The sequence below is a fragment of the Cervus canadensis genome, chromosome 1, assembly GCF_019320065.1.
Source record: "Cervus canadensis isolate Bull #8, Minnesota chromosome 1, ASM1932006v1, whole genome shotgun sequence".
NCBI lineage: Eukaryota > Metazoa > Chordata > Mammalia > Artiodactyla > Cervidae > Cervus > Cervus canadensis.
In genome coordinates this window covers 121,504,131-121,527,427 of record NC_057386.1, presented here as the reverse complement: position 1 = coordinate 121,527,427, position 23,297 = coordinate 121,504,131, and the positions used below count along the sequence as shown (strand labels likewise).

General features: G+C 41.3%; 2 protein-coding genes and 1 long non-coding RNA gene across 7 annotated transcripts in view; 2 read left to right on the top strand and 1 right to left on the bottom strand.

The window, feature by feature from the left end:
• Nucleotides 1–1,672, bottom strand: part of SUDS3 (SDS3 homolog, SIN3A corepressor complex component) — a 36,246-nt gene extending 34,574 nt beyond the window's left edge. Inside the window, exon 1 of one of the 2 annotated variants that reach the window (XM_043440255.1) lies at nt 1,289–1,672. In XM_043440255.1, coding sequence (XP_043296190.1) covers nt 1,289–1,667 — 379 coding nt within the window. In that variant the 5' untranslated portion in view covers nt 1,668–1,672. The remainder of the gene's footprint in view (nt 1–1,288) is intronic. The other variant, XM_043440245.1, reaches the window with a different exon arrangement.
• On the top strand, nt 1,381–2,740 carry LOC122423321. The gene is made up of 3 exons (XR_006264126.1): nt 1,381–1,516; nt 2,377–2,443; nt 2,683–2,740. It is a non-coding gene; the product is annotated as an uncharacterized LOC122423321 (long non-coding RNA).
• Nucleotides 2,741–5,966: 3,226 nt separating this feature from the next.
• TAOK3 (TAO kinase 3) overlaps nt 5,967–23,297 on the top strand; it is a 188,589-nt gene continuing 171,258 nt past the window's right edge. The window contains exon 1 of one of the 4 annotated variants that reach the window (XM_043440185.1): nt 5,967–6,137. The gene's annotated coding sequence lies outside the window, so the exon portion shown is untranslated. Of the gene's footprint in view, nt 6,242–16,460; nt 16,637–20,626; nt 20,649–23,297 lie in introns of those variants that run through there. The other 3 variants (XM_043440195.1, XM_043440204.1, XM_043440214.1) reach the window with 3 other exon arrangements.

The window sequence follows — 23,297 nt, the reverse complement described above, 5'->3', positions numbered from 1 at the left end:
CCTCCCTCCTTCAATGAAGGAGCCTACCCTGAGTGGTCACCTGTCTGCCACTCACAGTGAAATGATTAACAAAACATACTCCTGATTCCAGACAACTGCTCTAGCTTTTGCTCCACCGCGCTATTTTGAGCCAGACCAGTCCACCCAAATGTTTCTTTATCTCTCTTCTTTCTTCTCTTTTGTCTTTTCAAAACTTCTTCACCTTTCTCCTCCTGCGGCCAGCTCCTTCCTCAGTTCCTCAAAAAGTGTTCCTCACACTTGCCAAACTTCAGTAATGATAATATAAACACTGTGAAACTTAAAAAATAACACCTGAGCATCATTAAGCAAATCCCTATCTCCTGCTCCCTGAGCGTGTTTCCCCAATGGTGAACACTGAGTATTTTTATCAAGGACCAGCTCACATGCTTTAAGCCAGTGTGTGTGCTCAGTTGCTAAGTCCTCGCTGGCTCTTTTTGCGACACCATGGACTGTAGCCCACCAGGCTCCTCTGTCCATGGGATTTCCCAGGCAAGCAAAATGAAGCAGGTTGCCATTTCCTTCTCCAGGGGATCATCCCCACCCAGGGATCGAACCCGTGTGTCCTGTATTGGCAGGCGGATTCTTTACAACTGAGCCACCAGGGAAGATCTGCTTTAGGCCTGAAGCTCATTTAATCCTGGCACCTACGCTAGGAAGCAGGTACTACTACCAGCACCACTGCTGTTGGAGAAACTGAGACTCAGAAGCTTAAGTAAATTGCCTGATATCATTAAGCTGGGTTCACTGAGCCAAACTGAGATCTAATTCGATCTGGCCGATCCCAGGTCTCCTTCTTTTAACCAACCTGTCCAGCACTGCCCAAAGCAGGGCTGACTTAAGCATTTCCCGGGGCGGCGGGGGGACACCTTGGTAACTAGGAAGCTAAACTGGGCTTTTGCTCATATCCTCTCAGGAACTAAAAAGCGAGGAGTGCTCAGTAGACATAATGAATGGCGGCTTTCTCACTCGAACCCGTGAAGAGCGGAAATTCAAACGGAGACAGCGGGGAGGAGACCAGCAGAACCTTAAAGGGACCTACAAGCTCTGACAAGAGCTCCTTAAGGCCCCTCTTCGCGTTAACTGTCCTCAACCAGGTCCTTCCCCAACACAGGTCGGGGGAACTTCCGGGAGCCGCGCTCCTCCGGGCAGCCCCTCCAGCCGACCCCCAAGCTCCAGAAGTCGCCCCGCCCCGCTCCCAGACAGCCCCACCCCTGCCCGCAGCCGTCCCACCCCCGCCCGGGGCTGCCCAGCTGGCGGGAAGACGGACCTTCGTCCGACTCGCGGCCCCGGCAGCTGCGCTCGTCATCCTCGGCGCTCTCCAGTTCCTCGTCCTCCTCCGGGTAGTACTCCGGGGCCGGCGGCGCTCCAGCCGGGGCCGGAGCCGGCGCCAACAGCCCCGCAGCACTCATGTCGCCTCCGCCCGAAGCTAGGCGTGTCCCCCGGGAACCACAACCACCCGCCCTCCAGGCTCTACGTCCGCGTCGCAGCGCCTGAGGTAGCCCCCGACTCCAAGAGCCCGAGCGCCGGCGACCCGTTCCCCGTCTTCGCCAAGCTCCGCCCCGCGCGCCCGCTCTCGGCAACGGGGGCCTCGCGCCTGCAGCAACTTCCGGGTCGCGAGCTGCCTGACGACCGCCTGACTCCGCCATCCTAGAGGGAGTGGCGAGGCCGCCGGTCGCCCTCTTCGCCGTAACGCCATCTCCTTCATCGCCGTCTTTAAAATCCTCGACGGGTAGAGGGGAGGGGCACAGATAGGCTCTCGAGTTAGGCAAATTCTTGGGCAGGCCCGACCGCGGCTAGGACCCTAAAGCTCAGAGGCACTTACGGAAATAGCCACCAGGCGGCGCCTGGAGCCAAAACCAGAGATGCTTTTTTAGGGACTTGGGAGGCAAAGGGTGCCCAGGGCTCTGCTACGTAGGTGGAGGTGGTCTCTATCTTAAACAGCTGAATGGCATGAACCATCCCGTTTATAGGTCGGGAAACCTAGACATTTAGAGTTTGCGTGATCATCCCAAAGAAAAGGAGCCCAGCTCCTCGTCTGACTGCTTAGAGCTTTTGAAGAACTAAAATGAAAACGAAGATGCTAATATTCCATGCTGGGGCCAAAGAAAACTGTATTTTCCCAGTCGGTGGGTAGGACTTTCCGCTTGTGTAGGTTTGCTCAGTATGGTATTATCTCGATTTTACAGATAAGAAAAGAGCTGTCAGTTTTCCTTAAAAAAAAAGAAAAAAAGGTAACGGCCAGCCTGCTTTGTTTAGACTGTCAGGTCCTGTTTGTACTGCCAGGTCCTCTGCAGTACAGCTGCCTCATATTTCTCAGAATATAAATTTTTTAAAAGATTGTTTTTCCCAATCCAGGAACTTGCTAACCAATTCTCAACTGAGCAAGTGGAACATGTGCCTGCAGAAAATTAATTAGACACAGGTAAGGAAGGTACTAGCTGGTAACTTGGAAAACAAGAGAGTTGAATATCTGTATGAATTCATTTGTGTGATTACTCTGAGTAGAAGGAGACATGGTATTATAAGCTTTGCTTAATGAACAAATTGAGGATGTCCCTCATCCAGGTGTGTGTAGCAAGAAAAGGGATAAAAGGGCCCAGAGATGTTTAACGGTTTGTCCAGAGTAACACTATTCTTTATGTTGCATCCAAATCTCCATAGGGCTTCCTCGGTGGCTCAGTAGTAAAGAAACCATCTGCCAGTGCAGGAGACTCGAGTTAGACCCCTGGGTCAGGAAGATTTCCTGGCGAAGGAAATGGCAGCCCACTCCAGTATTCTTGCCTAGGAAATCGCATGGTCAGAGGAGCCTGGCGGGCTACAGTCCAGGGGGTCTCAAATCAGTCAGATACAACTGAGCAACTAAACAAGTCTCCAAAGGAAAAAAAAAAATAATGTACAAGCAGTAAAGTTGAACACAGATGTAAAAGCCAGGATGGAACCCAATATCAGATCCTCTGTGACCAAATTTATCTCTGAATTGGTCCCCATAGAGACTTTTCAAAAAGAAAAATTTATTTCTCATCCCATTTAACATTTCTTATTTTATGCTTTGTTGTAAATAAAATCTTGGCTCTACTTCTGATGGATTCTTCCTCCCAACAAAACTCAAAAATTTTCAGAATGGAATGCTGTAATGTCTTCCCAGAAGTTCAGAGATCTTCTGAAGCTCCTAAATAAGAGGCATTCGCGTGGCTCCCTGTAGGTCCACCATCTATTTTAAAACTAAAACTTCAAAACTGTCTCTTGTCCAAAGGATGAAGTCATCTTCTTTTTTTATGCTGTTGGGTCACATCTAAATTATTTGTAATCAACTATATTGAGCAACTAGAGTTTCCATCAGTAGCAATAATAACACCAAACAAAGCACCAACATTTTAGAAATCAGAGTTCATTGATACAATGATATAATGATTTTTAAAAAAAGAGTGGATATCATTGCTAATTGGTTTCCTTTCAAGATACTGGCATGTCTATGTTGCTTACTTTTGTCTACTTAATTGCAAATAGCATCTGTTAATGATCATGCCTTTCTTTTTTATGTAACTAGACAGAACTGAACACTTGCATAGTGAACTTATCCCATTTTTTTCTATCCATATTGAGCTCTTGGGCTTCCCTGATGGCTCAGATGGTAAAGAAATCTGCCTACAATGCAGGAGATCTGAGTTCAATCCCTGGGTCAGAAAGATCCCCTGGAGAAGGGAATGGCTATCCACTCAAGTATTCTTGCCTGGAGAATCCCTCGGACAGAGGAGCCTGGGGTGTAGGGGTTGGGGTGGGGGGGTTCAGTCCCCGGGGTTGCAAAGAGTTGGACACAACTGAGCAACTAACACTTTCACATTTTCAGGATGAGCTCTTAACTAATAAATACTTTATAAAGAAACAGGACCTAGTCAAAAAAATTCTCTCATGACTTTAGTCTTATCCAACATGTATAGTTGTCTAATATGATTTTGGACAGTCTTTCCCTAGGCCTCTAAAAATCAAGTTCCCTTAAAATCAAGTTTTACCACCTTGAAATCTCTGCATCCCTTCCCAAAATGGCACTCAGTCACATGGCTCAGGCGATATCTACATAAGAATTCATCTTGGAGGAAGGCCTGCCAAACCCTTGTTACATACCCTAACACTCAAAATTACATCTTAAAGGGAGCATCGTAGTTGGTGGTTGTTGTGTTAGTCGCTCAGTCATGTCCGACTCTTTGCAACCTCATGGAGGTCCTCTGTAGCCCACCAGGGTCCTCTCTCCATGGAATTCTCTAGACAAGAATACTGGAATGGGTTGACATTTCCTTCTCCAGGGTATCTTCCCGACCCAGGGATCAAACCTGCATCTCTTGAGTCTCCTGCATTGGCAGGTGGATTCTTTACCACTGTGCCAGCGGGAAAGGATGGCAAGTATGGTCTTAAATCAGTATGATCTTAATTGGAATGAGCACTACTTTAAATAACGATTTTAAATCATACTGTGCCATCCTTCCCCACTGGCACAGTGGTAAAGAATCCCTGCCAATCCAGGAGACACAGGTTTGATCCCTGGGTCGGGAAGATACCCTGGAGAAGGAAATGGCAACCCATTCCAGTATTCTTGCCTAGAGAATTCCATGGACTAAGGACCATGGTGGGCTACAGAGGACCTCCATGGGGTTGCAAAGAGTCGGACACGACCAAGCGACTAACACAACACACAGCAGTGATTTTAAAATGCTAGGAAAAACCTGAATATTGTTTAGAAAAATTTTGTTAGCAGGAGTTAAAAAAGAGTTAATGATGGAGACTTTTGTAAGAGCAAAGTCCTGTATACATCTGATAAGGCTTAGGAACAAACTGTGTTCCTAAAATGAAACAATGTCTTCACAAAAGGCTGAATTGTCAAAGTCCATAAACTTTAGGGTTTAGGGGTGAAGGTAGCGGTTTTAGTTTTAATTTAATTGATTTAATCAACATAGCCAGTTTCACAAAAATATAAAGAATGACTCTGAGTTAATAGGATGCACTTTCATCCCTGGCAAGTATCCTCTTGGCGCTTGGGTCAAGATGGGTTTCTCTGGTTATCACGGGTTGCTTTTGGGTCAAAGTTCATTATATTTTGGCCGTTAATTCCCACAAAATCATTAAAACCATTTCATGTTGCCCTGAAAAAGAGTATGTTGAAGTCTTGCTAAAGCTAGCAAGAGTTCCCCTAGCACACAGTTCCTGTTCCTACTTGTCAAAATGATTATCATAACCCACAAACTAAGTATTTCTTAAGCTTTGTCCTTATACCTATCAAAATGTGCCCCGTCAGTGTTGAGTGCCTAGTTGTGCAGAGTATGCATGTAGTATATACACTCTTTTACCCCCAGCAGCATCAAACTGACGTCTGTAGAACGCAATGCAAGGAAGGGCAACACCCTAGACAAAGATATTAGAGCGTTTAAATTCAGGAAACAGAAGTCCTTAGTGAATAAATGCCATTATCAATTTATGGCAGAATTACTTAGAAAGCCGTGCCAGGTATAACGGGGGAATGGGGACCCGAAAGACTCTAACAAGGTGGTCCCAGGGAGCCTCAGGGGCCACAGCCTTTGGGAGTCTCCCAAGAAAACTCAAAAAGGAGTGCCATGAACTCTGACCCCCGAAGCGGCACAAACAAGCCAGACCCCACCCCAGGCGGGCCAGCGGGTAACTGAAGTGGCAAGATCTTCCGCGTCTGAGGAAACCCCGCCCCTCCCTATCCCGCCCACATTCAACTCCACCAATCCTCGGGAGTCATCGACCGCTCGGCTTCCCAGGCACCTCCAATCAAGTACCTATATCCGACCACGAGTCTGTGCCCCACTATCAGGGAAGGTCAGTAGAGAGCCTATCGGAGCCTGACTAGGGGCGTGGCCGGGTGCAGGGGGCGGGCAGACTGGGACGATGGGGCGGAGCACACTCGGCGCAGTCGGGTGCGATTGGCCACCCCTGGCAGGAGCCGCACCTCGGACAGCAGCAGCGGCTGCCGCGGGAGGGTCCCTGAGGCGCCCGGTGGCGACGGCGGCGTTGGGGTCCTGCGTGCGAGAGTGGGACCCGACGCGGAGACCGCGGGCGGAGGCTCTGCACTGCTGGACCGGACATTCAGTGACTGGACCCAGGTATTCACTAGGGAACAAGCGGCAGAAGAGCGACTCGGGAGCAAGTGTGAGAGAGGAAGCGGCGGCGGCGACGCGGGGCCCGGGGTGGTGACAGCAGGTCTGAGGTGAGAGCACCGGGGCGGGAGGAGTTGACAGAGTGAGTCGAGGCGACGGGACCCAGGGCGGAGTGGGGTCGGCGAGGACTCGAGGGAGAGGAGTTCCGGGAGTGGTTTTGACAGTCCGCTCTGTGGAGAGGAGACCCCCTCAGAGGGGCCGGCCCCGCGGGCCTGAGAGGGAAACCTCGAGGGGGCTTGGGACAACGGGTGTGACGGGAGGGGGTGCCCCAGAGGAGCTGGGACAGCGGGTGTAAGGAGGGAACCCTGAGGAGCTAGGATGGGGATCTGAGGAGGGGGACCCTGAGAGGAGTTGGGACGGTGGATCTGAGGGGGGGAAGACCCTGAAAGGAACTGGGACAGTGGGTCTGAGGGAGGACCCCGAGAGCGGCTGAGGAAGGGACTCTCAAAGGAGGAGACCCAGAAATGAGCCAGGACAGAGGGTCTGAGCGGCAAAGGGGACTCCGAGAGGCTTGGGACAGCAGGTGTGTTGAGGGACACCGAGAGGAGCTGGGACAGCGGCTGTGACGGGGGACCCCTTGGGTGGGGACTGAGGACCTGAGTCTGAGGGGGTCCCCAGGGGCTGTTGCGGAGGCGCGGCCCCGCCCCGCTTGGGCGAGAAGAGGGGGTCTGGGTCCGGGTCGCGGCACTGGGCAAATCGCAACAGCCGGCCACCGCTCCCCGGGTGCAGTCAGCTGAGCTTTTTTAGGACGGAGTGGGAGAAGGGGGGCCGCGGGAGCCCCCAGGACTCCGTGGGTGACTCTGAGGAGCGGGGATTATGTAATGAACAGCTTCAGGGAGAACGCACGGACTGGAGGGTCCGGGGCTGAAGTGCGGGGATCCAGGAAAGGGCAGGAGCGAGGGGCTAGGGACCTCTGCTCACTGGCCGCCTGGCTTCCCGTCTGTTTCTCCGAGCTGGGCGTGAATGCCTTGAAAGTGAGGGGCTTCCTGACTTCAGTAGCTTCCTCAGAGCGTGAAAAGTTGAAGAGGGCTTCTTAAACTTCTCACAAACAAGTGGAAAGGGAAGGGCCCCTCTTGGAGATGCAGGTTTTTGATTCATTAGGTTGTTTAAATTTTGATAGACCCTGCTTCTTTTTTCACTTGGGCTCAGCGAGGAGCTCAGAAATTCTTTCAGGTTCCGCAGCACACCAGTATCAGTGTTTATAAGGCAGACTTAAAGGAACGAATATACTAAGTTTGACTGTTTATCTTTGATGTGTTGGAAAGATAGTTGGAAAGTCAAACTAAATTTTGAAAAGAGGTATCGGAGTCACTGAACTAACAGCACTTTCCAGTTAGAATTCTTGTCCTAAAAACTACCAGGACTGAAATTTAGGCATAATTCCAGGACAAGCTAAGGAGAGAGAGAAGCCTGTTTAAACCAGACACTATGCACTGGTGGAAAGCAAGTGTATGTCTAGTAAAATGCTAAAACAAATAGTGGAAAGCTATAGGGGGTGGGAAATGGGAGGGGGGGGACAGCCTCCTACTTTGACAGATGTGAAAATTGATGACCAGGCTAGTTGTTCAGAATACTTAGGATATGTTAATACTGTCCTGACTACCTTTCCAGTGTTGTCTTGGATACACACGCTTTGTTATGATTGTTCCCAGCAGTTTTACATTTGAATTTTTTAACCTCTTTTTTTCTGCGTGTTGCTTCTCTTCACCCCTTATCTTGTGACAGGTTTCTTTTTCATAGAAGTAGACTTAGAAAATGATGGCTTGGGGGAAATAACTGGGGAATGATCCCCTCCAATATTCTTGCTTGGAGAATCCCATGGACAGAAGAGCTATAGTCCATAGAGTCGCAAAGAGTTCAACAGGACTGAAGTGACTTATCTCACACTTATTTTCACATAATTACCCTATCATTTTGCAGTTATTTAGATATTGTATTTATTTCAGGTTGAAAATAATGTCTTATTGGAAGCCTTTGCCTGTGTTCAGTAATGGGCAGCTAAGAAGAAAAAAGAAATGCTGCATTATATTTCTCAAAGACATAATGTAGAAGGCTTATAGAGAACTGTATGTTTAAATCCAAGACAAAAATTACTGAAGACATCTTACATTAGGGTAATAATAAGTAGAGGGACTGTATCATTTGAGGATTTTTATTTGATATTACCTGATACAGAACTATTTTGTATCAGGTACAGTGGTTTCAGAAAGTGTGGAGTTTGGTGTGGTTATGAAAATTCCACCAACCACAAGTCCTCAGAAACAGAAGTTATGGTGATGAGAGGAACAAATACACAAATACAAATAGTAAATACACAAAAACAAATTTAAAATATGAGAGACTATGTTTAAGATGTATTAAGTGTAACTTTTTTACATTAAATTTATTTTTCCAGAACCCTAGGTATAAGTAAAAGGAAGGTTAGTTAACTCCAGAGGGTTATCTACAAGGGGCATGCGTGCTTAGTCGACCCTGACTCTTTGCGACTACCTGGACTGTAGCCCACCAAGCTCCTCTGTCCATGGTATTCTCCAGACAGGAATGCTGGTGTGGGTTGCCATTTCCTTTTCCAAGGCATCTTCCTGACCCAGGGATCAAACCCATATCTTCTGCATTGGCAGGCAGATTCGTTACTACAGAGCCACCTGGAAAGCCTAGATTTATAAGGGGCATGTATTCATTATGTAGTGCATGTAATGTATGAAATAGTCTGTAGAAGGATTGAGAATCTAAGTAACAATAATCCTGCAAAGTAATAGAAATGTTTCAGCAGATAAGCTCTTCCATCATCCTTGTTAGCTCATTTCTGTCTGGTACAAATAGTGGTCTCTCAAGATGAAACTTTAGTTCCTTCTAAGAAAAAAAATATTCTGATATTCCCCTGAGTGATTACTAAGGCAGTCATTTCAACCATGTTTTGCTATGGTATTGACCCAGAGATGATGACAAGAGAGCCCTTGTAATAGAATTTTTAATGATAGGAAGGGCCTATAATAACTTTTTATTCCTGGGGACATGGGGTGGAGGTAGGGGAAGTTGGTTAGGAGGGTAGCAATTCTGTGGGAGTTTATTTTCATTTGTTTCACAAAATAAAACTACACTTTGAGAAGCTATTAATATGTAAATTAGTGAAACCTATGCTCATTTTACCTGTTCATTTTTGATTGAAAAAAATATAATCAAAAGCAGAGATTAAGAAGGAGCCTCATCCTTCCATATGAATGGTTATAGCCACCAGAGAATACATGCTCTTTTTGGTTTAGAGTTGTTAAATAATTCTTAGTCTTAGTTTAGCAGGATGCAAGTACTGCCCAGTAAATACAATAACCCATTTTATACTTTCTTTAGCACTTGAGTCATATACAGTCAAATCATTGTAATCTCAGAGTCTACCTTGATATCTAATTTGGCTTAATGTTTAAGCCAAACTGAGAAAAGTTCTCTTGTTTGCCACTGTTCATACTTGTTGGTTTCAGTGATATGGGAGAATGAATGAAAAGTAACTATTGGTACTTTGACTTTAGGGTCTATTTAGAGTTTATTATATAGACATTAATAGCATCTTTCCTTTATAATCTTTTCCTTCAGTCTGTTTTTTCCCTACCCCTAAAAAGAAAGCAGATGGACAGAGGGAACGCTTCCATCAGTGTTTTGTGACTGTTCTAAGAGAAGACTTCTTTTCAGTCTTCAATGAGAGAGTCCCACTATAGTTTTGAATTAGTAGTTTTGAGTTATGGGATATTGTACAATTGCTTTTCTTCATGGAAAGTGTAGTTTGTGATTATTTAGCTTTAACATTCATTTAATTGGTTACTTTGTCATTTGTGAGGATACATAAAAAATTGTTACTATTTTCAAACTCGAACTCATTGTAGTAAAAAAAATAATTTACTTATGTCTAACTAATAATGGATTAGATGTATTGAATTAATGGACCAAAATGTGATGTAACTCACTTACAGGCTATGGGCAACAAATTAAAAATAACAAGTATTCAGAAATTTTATGATAGTAGGGATTAAATTGATAAATTTTATCATTCCAGCTACATGTTTTTAAAGTTACCTAAATATAAATCAACCTAATGCATTGTTTTCTGTCTGACCTGAGATTTGTTAGAAACGAGTATATTTAAAGCTTTTGTAAATTATTTCTATTTTACATTAGAATGACATAGGGGTCAGTTTCATGATTTAACGCAGAGCAACTCCTAACCATTATTCCCTTTCTCACAGATACATATTTATCATCCCTAGAGTGAGAAGAGGAACATGCCTTGTAATAAACATTTTACACCTGGCAAAACCTACTCACAGATGGCTCATGTCAGTTTAGCTCCTGACATTGGAACTGATACATTGTAGCCTAGTGTTTGGGAATCTTTCACCTAACCCCTGGCCTCAGTAAAAATGAGGGATAGCAAAATCAACCCCATATTTATTATGCTTACTATTTTAGTTAATTATCAAAGTATTCATTAGAAGATTTCAGTTTTACTTCCTCACACTATTTTTTATGGACAGGGGGATAACCTTTTATTTCCAAATCAAACTAGGACTCTGCAGTGTTTATTTTTATATGTTTCATTTTCTATCTAATGACACTGGCTTCTGTCCATAGCAGTCAAGGCTTATGACAATTCAAATACATTTTATTTACCCATTACAATAGATGGCACTAATCAAGACAGAATGCTTTCTTAAATAAACTAATAATCTAATTGGTCTTGGCAGTAGGCATACAAAAAGAGAATCGAAGTTCATGGCCAATTTTTCATTCTATTGCAAACATTAGCCTTTACTTCTTAAAGGCTTTCTGTGTAAATACACAAGTATTTCCCGAAACCACATAAATAGAGTGTTTAACTCTTCTAGATCAAGATTTAATAGCAGACACAGAGTATGAAGGATGCTTACTAGATGTCAGTTGAATGAGTGTGAATGAATTAATGATAGGCTAATTATTAGATTATATTTATGTTCACATTTAGTTTCATATTTTTACTGAGGGCTTTTAGTAAAAAGAGTGTTAAAAGAATGATTCTGTTGGAACCCAAGAACAAATGTTAGCATTATTTATCTGCCGTGTAGGAAACAGCATGATACTTTAAAAGGAGAAAGGGCCTGAGACTCAGACCCAGGCACCTATTTTGGCTTTATCACTATGCCAGCTGGCTTATCTTGGTTAAGTCACTTAAGTGTTTAAAGCTCTCAGTTCTCTCATCTGTAAAACAAAAATATGGGCCTCACAAGATTCTTATAAGGAATACTGAAGTGTAAGTCGCTCAGTCGTGTTCGACTCTTTGCGACCCCATGGACTATTCAGTCCATGGAATTCTCCAGACCAGAATACTGGAGTAGGTTGCCTTTCCCTTCTTCAGGGGATCTTCCCAACCCAGGGATCGAACCCGGGTCTCACACATTGCAGGCAGATTCTTTACCAGCTGAGCCAAGCCCTTATGGCTTATAAGGAATAAATGATGCAATTTATGTAAAGCACCAAGTACAGTGATAAAAATGCATAGGAAGTGTTTAACAAGTGGTAGCTGCTTATTATTTTAATCACTTGAAACCATTTTTTAGTGCTGTTTTTGCTCTATCCTCAGTATCTAATCACTTGCTGAATCCCGTGGCTCCTGGCTCCAAAAAGAATAATTAATAGGTCACTTGTAGGGAAATTGAGACTTAGTATGAGTAACTTCCTGAAATTTCATCGAATCCACTAGCTTTATTAACAGCAGGACTTCTTAAGGCCCACTTGACTTTGCACTCTAGAATGTCTGGCTCTGGGTGACTAACCACACCATTGTAGTTATCCACTTCACTAAGATCTTTTTTATACAGTTCTTCTGTGTTTTCTTTACATCTCTTCTTGATCTCTTCAGAGTCTACTAGGTCTTTGCCATTTTTATCCTTTATTTATTTGGGCAGAATTCTCCCTTGATGTTTCCAATTTTCCTGAAGAGATCTCCAGTTTTTCCCCTTTAGTTGTTCTATTGTTAAGCACTGTTCTTTGAAGAAGGCTTTCTTTTCTCTTCTAGCGATTTTTTGGAACTCTACATTTAAATGGATGTGTACCCTTCCCTCTCTCCCTTGCTTTTTGCTTCTCTTCATTCTTCCACTATTTGTAAAGCCTCCTCAGATAACCACTTTACCCTCTTGCTTTTCTTTTTCTTTGGGATGATTTTGTTCGCTGCTTTCTGTACAATATTACGGACCTCTGTCCCTAGTTCTTCAGGCACATTGTTAATTAGATCTAGTCCTTTGAATCTATTCATTACCTCTACTGGGAATTCATATGGGATTTGATTTAAGTCATACCTGGCTGGCCTATTATTTTTCCCAGTTTTCTTTAGTTTAAGCCTGAATTTTGCTTTGAGAAACTAATGATCTGAGCCACAGTCAGCTCCAGGTCTTGTTTTTGCTGACTGTATACAGCTTCTCCATCTTCAGCCTCAAAGAATGTAATCAATTTGATTCAAATCCTTAAAGGATGATGCCAGCAAGGTTTTGCATTCATTATGTCAGCAGATCTGGAAGACCCAGCAGTGGCCACAGGCCTGGAAAAGATCAATTCTCACCCCACTCCCCAAGAAGGGTAGTAGCAAAGAATGTGCTAACCATTGGACAGTTGCATTCATCTTCCATGCTAGTAAGATCTTGCTTAAAATCTTGCATGCTAGGTTTCAGCATTATGTGAACCAAGAACTTCCAGATGTCCAAGCTGGGTTTAGAAAAGAAAGAGGAACTAGAGATCAAGTTGCCAACGTTTTCTGGATTACAGAGAAAGCAAGGAAATTTCAGAAAAACATCTATTTCTGTTTCATAGACTGTACTAAAGCCTTTGACTATGTGGATCATGACAATCTGTGGAAAGTTCTTAGAGAGATGGGAATAACAGACCATCTTACCTGTTTCCTGAGAAACCTGTATGCAGGTCAAGAAGCAACAGTTAGAACCTTGTATGGGACAACTGATTGGTTCAAAATCAAGAAAGGAGTACGACAGGGCTGTCTGCTCTCACCCTGTTTGTTTAACCTATATGCTGAGCACATCACGAGAATTGCCAGGCTAGATGAGTTACAAGCTGGAATCAAGTCAACAACCTCAGATACGCAGATGCTACCACCCTGATGGCCATCAGTGAAAAGGAACTAAAGAGCCTCTTGATGAAGGTGAAGAAGGAGAGTGAAAGAGCCTACTTAAGACTAAATATTAAAAATACTAAGATCTTGGCATCCAGCCCCATTACTGCATGGCAAATATAAGGGGAAAAGGTGGAAGTAGTGAAACAGATTTCCTCTTCTTGGGCTCTGAAATCACTGTGGATGGTGACTGCAGCCATGAAATCAGAAGACCATTGCCTCATGGCAGGAAAGCGATGACAAACCTAGACAGTGTGCTGAAAAGGAGAAACATTACTCTGCCAACAAAGGTCTGTATAATCAAGGCTATCGTCTTCCCCGCGGTCATGTATTATTGTGAGAGCTGGACCATAAAGAAGGCAGAACACCAAAAAATGGATGCCTTCAAACTATGGTGCTAGAAAAAACTCCTGAAAGTCCCTTGGACTGCAAGGAGAACAGATCAGTCAATCTTAAGGGAGATCAACCCTAAATACTCTCTAGAAGGACTGAAGCTGAAGCTCTAGTATTTTGGTCATCTGATGCGAACAGATGACTCATTGGAAAAGTCCCTGATGCTGGGAAAGATTGAGGGCAGAAGAAGAAGAGGACATCAGAGGATGAGATGGCTGGACAGCATCACCGATGCAATGAACATGAACTTGGGCAAACTCCTGGAAATGGTGAGGGACAGGGACACCTGGTGTGCTGCAGTCTATGGAGTTACAAAGAGTCAGACATGACTGGGCGACTCAACAACAGCAACGTGAGTGACTTCCTAAGGCCATACCGACAGTGGCAAACTTGACCACTGTAACCTAGATCTGGTTTTTCAACTCAATACACGTTTTACTTTATATTTCTTAAAGGTCCAAGAAACAGCTAATGAAAGCCCAAAATATGTGTTCAGGAAGGTCATGTGACAAGTTTCCAGTCTCCTCTTTTTTGTTCTTCCTGTATACACTGTTGCTCTCTTATTCCCCCAAAAGTACAACTCTGATTTTGTCACTTCTGTGTTCAAAACTTTTAATACCCTGTGGCCTACTAAATTCAGTACAGATTTATCAACCTGTTTTAGCATTCCTATAGCTTCATAATCCATCTATATCTATATCTACATATATCTATATCTATCTTCTGTGCCCCAGCCAGAACAGCCTGCTTACAGCCAAGCGCTTACTTCATGTGTTTGTTCCTGCTGTTTCTTTTCCCTGGAATGCCTTTTCTATTCCTCATATTTCAGAGCTCAACTTGTGGGATCTTAGTTTCCCCAACCATTGATCAAGCCCAGGCCCCCAGCAGTCAAAGCGCTGAGTCCTAACCACTGGGACTACCAGGGAATTCCCACAGATCTAATTTTAATACCATCTTTCCTGAGGCCTTCTCTGATCTTCTTCTTGCTACTCTCTCCTCTAAATTCCTTAAGTGCTTGCTTTGTACAGTTTCTTATTTTTATACTTACCTTTCATATTGCATTCTTCTCTGTACTGGAGAGAGGACACTATTCTGATATACCAGATATTTTATTTATGTCTTTGTTTGTCTTATATCCCTTCACTAGAATTTAGACTCCATGAAAGCAGAGATTTTCTTACTCATTGCTTTCTCCCAACTCATGAAACAGTGCCTACCTAGCATGTAATGGTGGTGGTTTAGCCACTAAGTTGTATCTGACCCTTATAACCCCAAGAACTGCCTGCCAGATTCCTTTGTCCATGGGATTTTCCGGACACGAATACTGGAGTGAATTGCTGTTTTCTTCTCCAGGGCATCTTCCCGACCCAGGGATCAAACCCCTGTCTCCTGCATTGCAGGAGGATTCTTTAGTGACTGAGGCACCAGGGAAACATGTAGTAGTTCCTCAATAAAGATTTATTGACTCACTAAATGGATGAATTTGGCTCTGGGAATTTCTCCCATTTGTTGTCTAAAAAGAAGGTTTTGTTATTTGAAACATAAAAAATAAAATCCTAAGGAAGTGAAGCATAGCTGGGAAGAGTAGAGTTTATCCATATATTTTATTCTCTGGGCTTTACATTTTTTTGAGCAGCCCTGAATTTAGTGTATTTTTGTTTTACTGAATACAAATGAAAGCCATTCCTACCATGACATCATACATCCAAGATGATTGTGTCCTAGTCTGGCTACAATCTAAGAAAACAACATTCCTTGTAATAAAATCTAATGGAAGCTTCTAACATGGCCCTTAGGCAGTAAAGACTTATAAGACCAAAATGATAACAGAATTCACTACAGGGACGTTATCCCATTAAAAACACTTCATTTATTTTTCTTAGCTGCTGATATTAACCCTGAAAATTGGTCAAATCAAGCTCCTGATGTTAATTTGGGGTTATCAGTTTTCTGCATGTACAAGTAATTGGGTTTGAAATGTGTTTTAAGCCTGAATTAAAAGAACTTAGTCACTGGTGACTCATGGTGAGAAGTTTTTCCTTTTCCGTGCTGGAACATACACCATTGCCTCCAACCTGGCCTTTTTGAAACACTGAAAACATAAAGAATCTTGTTTTTCTGTACTGGGTTCTGGAAAAGTTCTTTAAGGTTTAAGGTGGTATGGCCTTAATTACAATGCTTTTTAGCTTTGTATAATAAGCACTACAATTGACTCTCCAAATTTCCATACAAATTTCTTTTGTCTCTGCCTTTAGGGAAGTTTTCTCATTATACATGAAAATAGTCAAAAGTCTACCAGACAGTGTATGAATGACCACAGCAACTTTTGTTTTGTTCACTACTATGTTCCTAGTGCCTGGAATAGAGCTTTGCCCAGAGAAAGGAATTAATATATATTTGTTGAGTAAAGTCACAAATATTCTTTAATAACATTGCATCTTGAAAAATCATAAACGTCTACTAAAATAAATTTTCTCCAGCCATTTTGAATTAGGTAATCATCAATTCACAATCAATCTAGTTTGGGAGGCTCTTGGTATTAGCCCAGGGTAGTTCTGCCCCAATAGTTCCCAGCATTGATTGTGCCAACCTGAAATCTCCTTTAGCGGTTCACTTGCCAAAGGAAGGGTAAATCGGCAACACCCATAGGCACTTGCACCTGTGGGAACCAATGGGCGTCGTAACAGGAAATACTTGAGCTTGCAATACCGATAGTCATGAGCAGCGCCCAGGTCACGCCGCTTTTATCTGCAGTTCCTTATTCGGATTGTACAAGGTTTCGTGGAGTTGGGTTTTTTTGCTTGTTTGTATATGTATATGTATATATAAATTTAAAAGAGAGCTAACTTTAAATTTGAAAATTGAACTGTGAATGGTTACTGGCATCATCTTCATTATCAAGGAATTGGTGAGTTGTCTTTTCCTTTCTTTTCTTTCTGACGTTTCTTTTCCTTCTAATCTTGTGTACCCTGAAACCTCACTCCAGCACACAGAGGGGGTTAGACAGGGGTGCGTAAATGTACAATGACTAAAACTTAAGCTGATATTATCAACAATAGCAACCAGTTCTGATATTTACATGCTACCATAACGGTAGGCATTGGTAGGATTTCGTGGATTTTACCTTAAGGTTCATTTAGCTTGAGCTGGTTTTCCTCTGTTGTGGGGACCGGAGGAAAAGAATCAGGAAAAGTTTTCAGAAAGTTCTTTCCAAAATGTCGAAATGTAAAGCTATATAAAATGCTGTTGACGTTAACTGTCTGACCAGGAAGTACTGTCTTAAAGCCTCATTTATAAAACTGTCTATAATAACTTCCTTTCTCAGGATGAAGGTGCTGATAGCATGGTCTTGTTCTTACAACTAATGTGGAATTCAGTTTTATCTTTCCTAAGTGAATAAGAGACAGCCTTTTAAAGAAAGCCACCTCTGGGGCAATCTTACTGATTGCTGTAGCTAAGTAAAGAATTTTTAAAGTCTTTAGTATGTCGAATGGGGAATGTAGGACATGCATTTGAGAAGATCTACTTAGAGTGAGCTTGGTGTTTTGTTTTAAATGTAATGTTTTATTATAAATATAGTTTGTGTCTAAACATAGCTAATAAACTCTGTTGAGTTTCATGTGAATATTTATGGCCTTAACTCAAAAGTCCAGCTGAGAGTAATCAACCTAAAAAGTCACTGGATTCATATGCTTTATTTATTTTAATTTGTATTTTGATATTCTACAAATAACTATTAGTGGGGATTATTTTCAGAGTGTTTTATTTTTTCCTTTCTCCTGGATAAGTAAGGTAAATACTAAGCTGCAAATAAAACATCAAAATCTTGTCAGAAGAGTTTTTTAAACACAAATTTTAAATATATAGAAGGCCATTTTTATTAAATGGATGCAGTTTTTGGTAATGAATGATATTATTACTATAAGACAACAGTTCAAAATTAGGCTACTTAAAATGGCACACTGTTTATCCTGGAGATCTTAAAAACTAACAAGCCACTTCCCATTTTTCTTCTTTCACAGAAAGGGATAAAAGGAGAGAAAGCAGAGCAGTTGTTTTTTGGTGTTTTTTTTTTTTTTATGTAATATCACATTTAGAGACAGAAAAGTCAGAATATTTGATCACAATTACTTTGTTTTGTAATTTTTTTTCTTTAATAGTAAGGATAGTTTCCTTATTAAAGTATAAAAATAAAATATCTTAGGCATGAGGTAATAATTTATGGGACTGCTCCAGTCCATGAGGTGAAATTAGATGAAGTAGACAAGTGGATAATTTTTTAATATCTCATACTTTGTATGTCGTGCATAATATTTTATAAACCAGGAAAGCTACCTTAACAGTTTTTCCCAAATTTACTAGACTCTTGGAACATAGTTTAAATGAAATGTGTATAACCCTGACTTCTAAACCCCTGGTATTTTATGTAAAGTCTTTATCTGTAAAGTCTTACGATGGTGCATAGGATTGTTGTTGTTCTGTCGCTAAGTCGTTTCCAACTCTTTGTGACCCTGTCGACTGAAGGCATGCCAGGCTTCCCTGTCCTTCACTGTCTCCCAGAGTTTGCTTAAATCCATGTCCACTGAGTCAGTGATGCCATCCAACCATCTCATCCTCTGCTGCCCTCTTCTCTTTTTGCCTATAGTCTTTCCAAGCATCAGGGTCTTTTCCAATGAGTCAGATGCATAGGATACATTTTCATTCAAGAAGCATTGCAGTGGATATTACTGATTTGGGGACACTATTCTTTCTAATGTATAAAAAGGAAATCAAAACCTTCAAATGATTTTTGTAATATCATACAGCATTTTTTTCTTAATATTTATGAATGTTAAAAACCTGAAAGAGCAAATTAGGTAAATTTCAGTGTTCACTGATAAGGAGGACTTTTGTGATTGTCTGAGCATTCTTTTAGCAGTCCAGAAGTATCCCAGTCAGAGGTTGGATGGAGGTGGGGCAGAGGAAGTTGCTGGGGCTTCACAGTAGTGATTGATTATTGCAGATTGTAATGGCTGCCTGCCCAGACACCACTCATTGGAGGGAAAAGTGGTAGTTACTAATTGCATCCTACTAATTTGTACATGTTTATTAACCATTTATAACTGTTTGCTGGTTTCACACACAGGTGACAAGTTTTAAAGTTCTGAATTACTTGACATATGCTTCATCTTCTTGAGTTTACCACAGTTATATCTGTTATCTTCAGTTGGCAGAGATCACACTGACTCTTTTGTGAAAGACCATGTGTTAGCAGAAAAAAAAGAGAGGGGTGAGGGGAAACAGAACTTGAAACTTTAACTGCTTTACCCTCTACTGAAGAGTACTGCAGAGTTAAAACGTAAAGTTTTAGACAATTTATATAAAATAGTATTTAGATAATTTATATAAAAACTATTAAAAATAATCATATCCTGTGAAGGAGTTTGCAGTTCTCAGTTGTTCTAGTTCAGCCTGAAATTGAGATTCTTAGTGTTGCAACATAAAAGGAAGCTTTATGGAGGAAATATGACATCTCTGCCCAGATGCATAAGGCGGAGAGTTATTTTTAAAAATGTTTTCTTATGAATATATATATTGTACTGAGAAGTAGCTTTAAAAAGCTAGTTTCTATTTCAGGGTCATTGGTAGGAGTTACATAGGTTGCTCAGGTCTATTAAATTTAATTTAATAGGTCTATTTAATTCTATTAAAAAAATATTTTTTAAAGCATTTTGATGTCACCAATCAGCCTAATTTGTCTTGACCTGGCCTATCTAAGTAGCATTTTTTTTTTAATGTGAATCAAATTAAGATGTTGAGATTCTGTCAATACCATGAAACAGTCATGTATTATGTGTCCTCCTACAACAGGAGACAGTTCACTCCGTTTTCATAGCAGTGTCTCACTCTCCTCCAGGAATAGTGTAAGGAAAGGTTAGAGTCTGGAAATCTCTCCATTTGTATCTTTGCTCCTCCCAAACCCTTTGACTCTGTGAATAGCAAGCCACCCTTCCTTATCTCTCACTTTTGGTTTCACTCACATATATGTAGGATTGGCAGTGTATTCTAACAATTCACAAGAACATGTCAGATGAACACGTCTGCCACTTACTAGGTCACTAGGTTTGTGACCTTGTATAATTCCCTGAACTCCCAAAGCCTTGGTTTCTTCACTGATGAAATAGGCATAATCATAGTACCTACCTTGCAATATTGCTATGAGGATTAAACAAGGTTGTGTATTAAAGCACAAGTTTGGTTACACATCGTAAAGGAAGAGTTCAGTGAATGATAGCAGATAGGGTTATTTTTGCTGTTTGGGAATGTTTCAAGTCTTATTCACAGCTCTACCAGAAAATGATCTTGAAAGGAGGTATGAAACAGTGCGTGCAACAGTGTACAGATAGCAGGGTCAGTGTTGCAGTAATAGAAGAACCCGAAAAAACTGTGGAGTGTGTGAATGATATCTGTAAATTTTCTTTATGCCATTTCTGTGTTTACTACTCTTTCTAAGGAGAGTGGAAGCAGGGAAGAGTTGACTGTAGACTTAAATATTTAGTAAAAAAAAAAAAAAAAATGAGCCTGCTAAATTTGGCTTTAGTAACGTTTTTCTCCTTGTTTTTCACTTCTGAGAATTTCTTCCAAATTTGATAGCACAACTCAGGAAAGCAACATGGCAAAGTGTTGATTTCTTAATTCATTTTCTCACGAGAGTTTGTTGGGTTTTTTCGGACTGGCTCACTACCAGGTTAAAGTCAGGACTATGTTTTGAGATTTTAGATCAGCTGGGGGCTGGGGGGGGAACCAGGTTGGGTTTTCAAGGGATGTGTTTTTTTGGTTTTTGTTTCAGGCAGAGGGGGACTAGAACCAGACTGTGAAGAACATACACTTGAATGTAAAGAAGAATGTTTTTCTCTTTTCACCATGTTATTCTCTGGGAGGTAATATCCTGTGACAGGTTAACTAACTTTGTATTGAAAAATGTATTGAAAACAAATGAATTTTTACCTAAACAGATTTTCATGGGGCTGTGTTAACAAAACAGTTATGAAATTAGGGAGCACCTTCAGTAAATTTACTAAACAAAACAATGGAACTACTTATGCTGCTGCTAAGTCGCTTCAGTCATGTCCGACTCTCTGTGACCCCATGGACTGCAGCCTACCAGGCTCCTCCGTCCATGGCATTTTCCAGGCGAGAGTACTGGAGTGGGGTGCCATTGCCTTCTCTGGAACTACTTATAGAGTACTTGAAAAACCTTTAGGCCTTGTGGAAGTATTTCTAGTGTTTGAGATGTCCAGGTTTTAATCTGTGGTCCGACTACCTGGTAGCCAGTCCCTCGGTTAGTCTGTGCCTCATCCTTGTTTTTCTGGTACCCCTCCCAATTTTACAGTTTGAAGGCCCATCACACTGCCACGAAGAAACACTCTGTGTGCACCTACCCCACTCATACCCTTATCACCTCATTCCTGGATTACCACAATTGCCTTCCTTCACTTCCCTCTTTTTTCCAGCTCATCCTGATTAACCTTCTTTAAATGCTACTGCTTTCAGCACACCTCTCCCCTTACTGGAAAGCTTCATTGGTTCCCTGTTATCCACCATGTTAAGTCTAACCTCTTCTGCCTGACCTTTGACGCCCTGTCTAATCTGTCCCATACTACTCATCCAACTTCATTTCCTATGTTCCTTGGTCCGTTCTTTCTGCCACTGAAGTCAGTCTCTCTGGAATGTTGTGCTGATTCAAGTGTTGAGCCTCTGTTACTAGTTATTTCGCTCAAAAAGCCCTCCTCCCTTCTCTGCCTCGTCAGATTTTACCTTTTCTTCAAGACCCTGTGTAAAATTTACTTCCTGTTTGAAACTTTTCCTATTCAATTCTTACTGTTTTGCTGCAAACTCCCAGGTGATTTTTTAAAATTGAAGCATAGGTGATTTACAGTGTTGTATTAGTTTCAGGTGTATAGCAAATTGATTCCATCATACAAACATATATATCTGTTTCTTTAGATTTTTTCCCCCTCATAGATTATTATAAAATATTTAGTTCCCTGTGCCATATAGTAGGTCCTTGTTGGTTATTTATATTATATGTAGTAGTGTGTATATTTTAATCCCAAACTCCTAATCTATCCCTCCTTGTCCCCTTTCCCCTTTGGTAACAGTACATTTGTTTTCTGTGTCTGTGGGTCTATTTCTGTTTTGTGTATAAATTCATTAGTATCATTCTTTTCTTTTTTACTTTCCACATATAAGTGAAATCATATGATGTTTGTCTTTCCCAGGTGATTTTTAAATTAGCAATCCAGTGAACGAAAATATGCATAGCATTTTACATTGTCCGTTGTCTCATCTTCACTAATGATGTCAGTATTTTGAGTACAAGGACAATATCTTACAATTAAATCTTTCACCATTCCTAGCATAATGCTGAGGTACCTAACTATGACTTGAAGGAAAAGAAAACAAAGTAGTAAATCTATTTCATCATACCGGTCTTAAGTCAAGTCAGCAATCCTAGTAATATCGAGGGGACCTGAATAGTTTTCCAGCTTGGTGCAGATCTGTCACTTCATTTATAGAAATATGCAAGGCAAATGAAGACAGTTTTATAAACTGGTTATAGTTTGACATGTTTACATTTCTTTATGAGAAACTATGTGTGTGTGTATCTGTATGGTTTTCTTTCTTAAAATGATATAGCCAGCCTCACATGGAGAGTTTTAGTCCTGATATTAACCTTCAGTGTTTTGCAGAATAGGTTAAATATGATCAATACATTTTATATAGCCAAGAAATATTCTTACCCAGCTGTTTAAATGTATTGTAATTAAGTGCCTGCTATGTGTAAGGTTAGGCTCTGTAAAGGTATACTGAAATTAATTGCATATGATTCCTGCTCTTAGGAAACTATCAGAATTCTATTAGGGAAGACAAACTATATATTCAGAATTTGAAACATGAGAATACTTGTTACTTCAGTTGAATATCTTGCTTTCATTCTCAGTCTCCTATTGTTTGAAATAGTAAATTCCTTCCTTTGTATTGATGCGAGAGAGCATTTAGGACCCCCCAAATGAAAACTTTTTGTTTTCCCCTTTATTATTTTTCCAATTTTTTTTGAGATATAATTGACATATAAGTGTATTAGTCTAAAGTATACATGTAATGATTTGATATATGTATATATTGTGAAGTGACTACCATTGTAAATTTAGTTAACATCAATCAAGGTATATAATGTAACATGATAAATATAATCAACATTGCTATATGTTGTATATGATAGTTTCTAAGAGAGTAAATCCTAAAGAGTTCTCATTACATGCATGCACACACACACACACACACACACTATCACTTTTCAGTTATAATTTTTTTTCCACTGGGAGAGAGATTTTAAGATTTACTCTTTTAGCAACTTTCAAGTATACAGTACAGTATTGTTAACTGTAATCACCATGCTGCACATGACATCTCCAGAACTTACGTATCTTTTAATTGTAAGTTTTTACCTTTTGATCACCTTCACCCATTTCCCCCACCTCTGGAAACCACCAGTCTGTTCCTTATATGCGTGAATTATTTTTTTT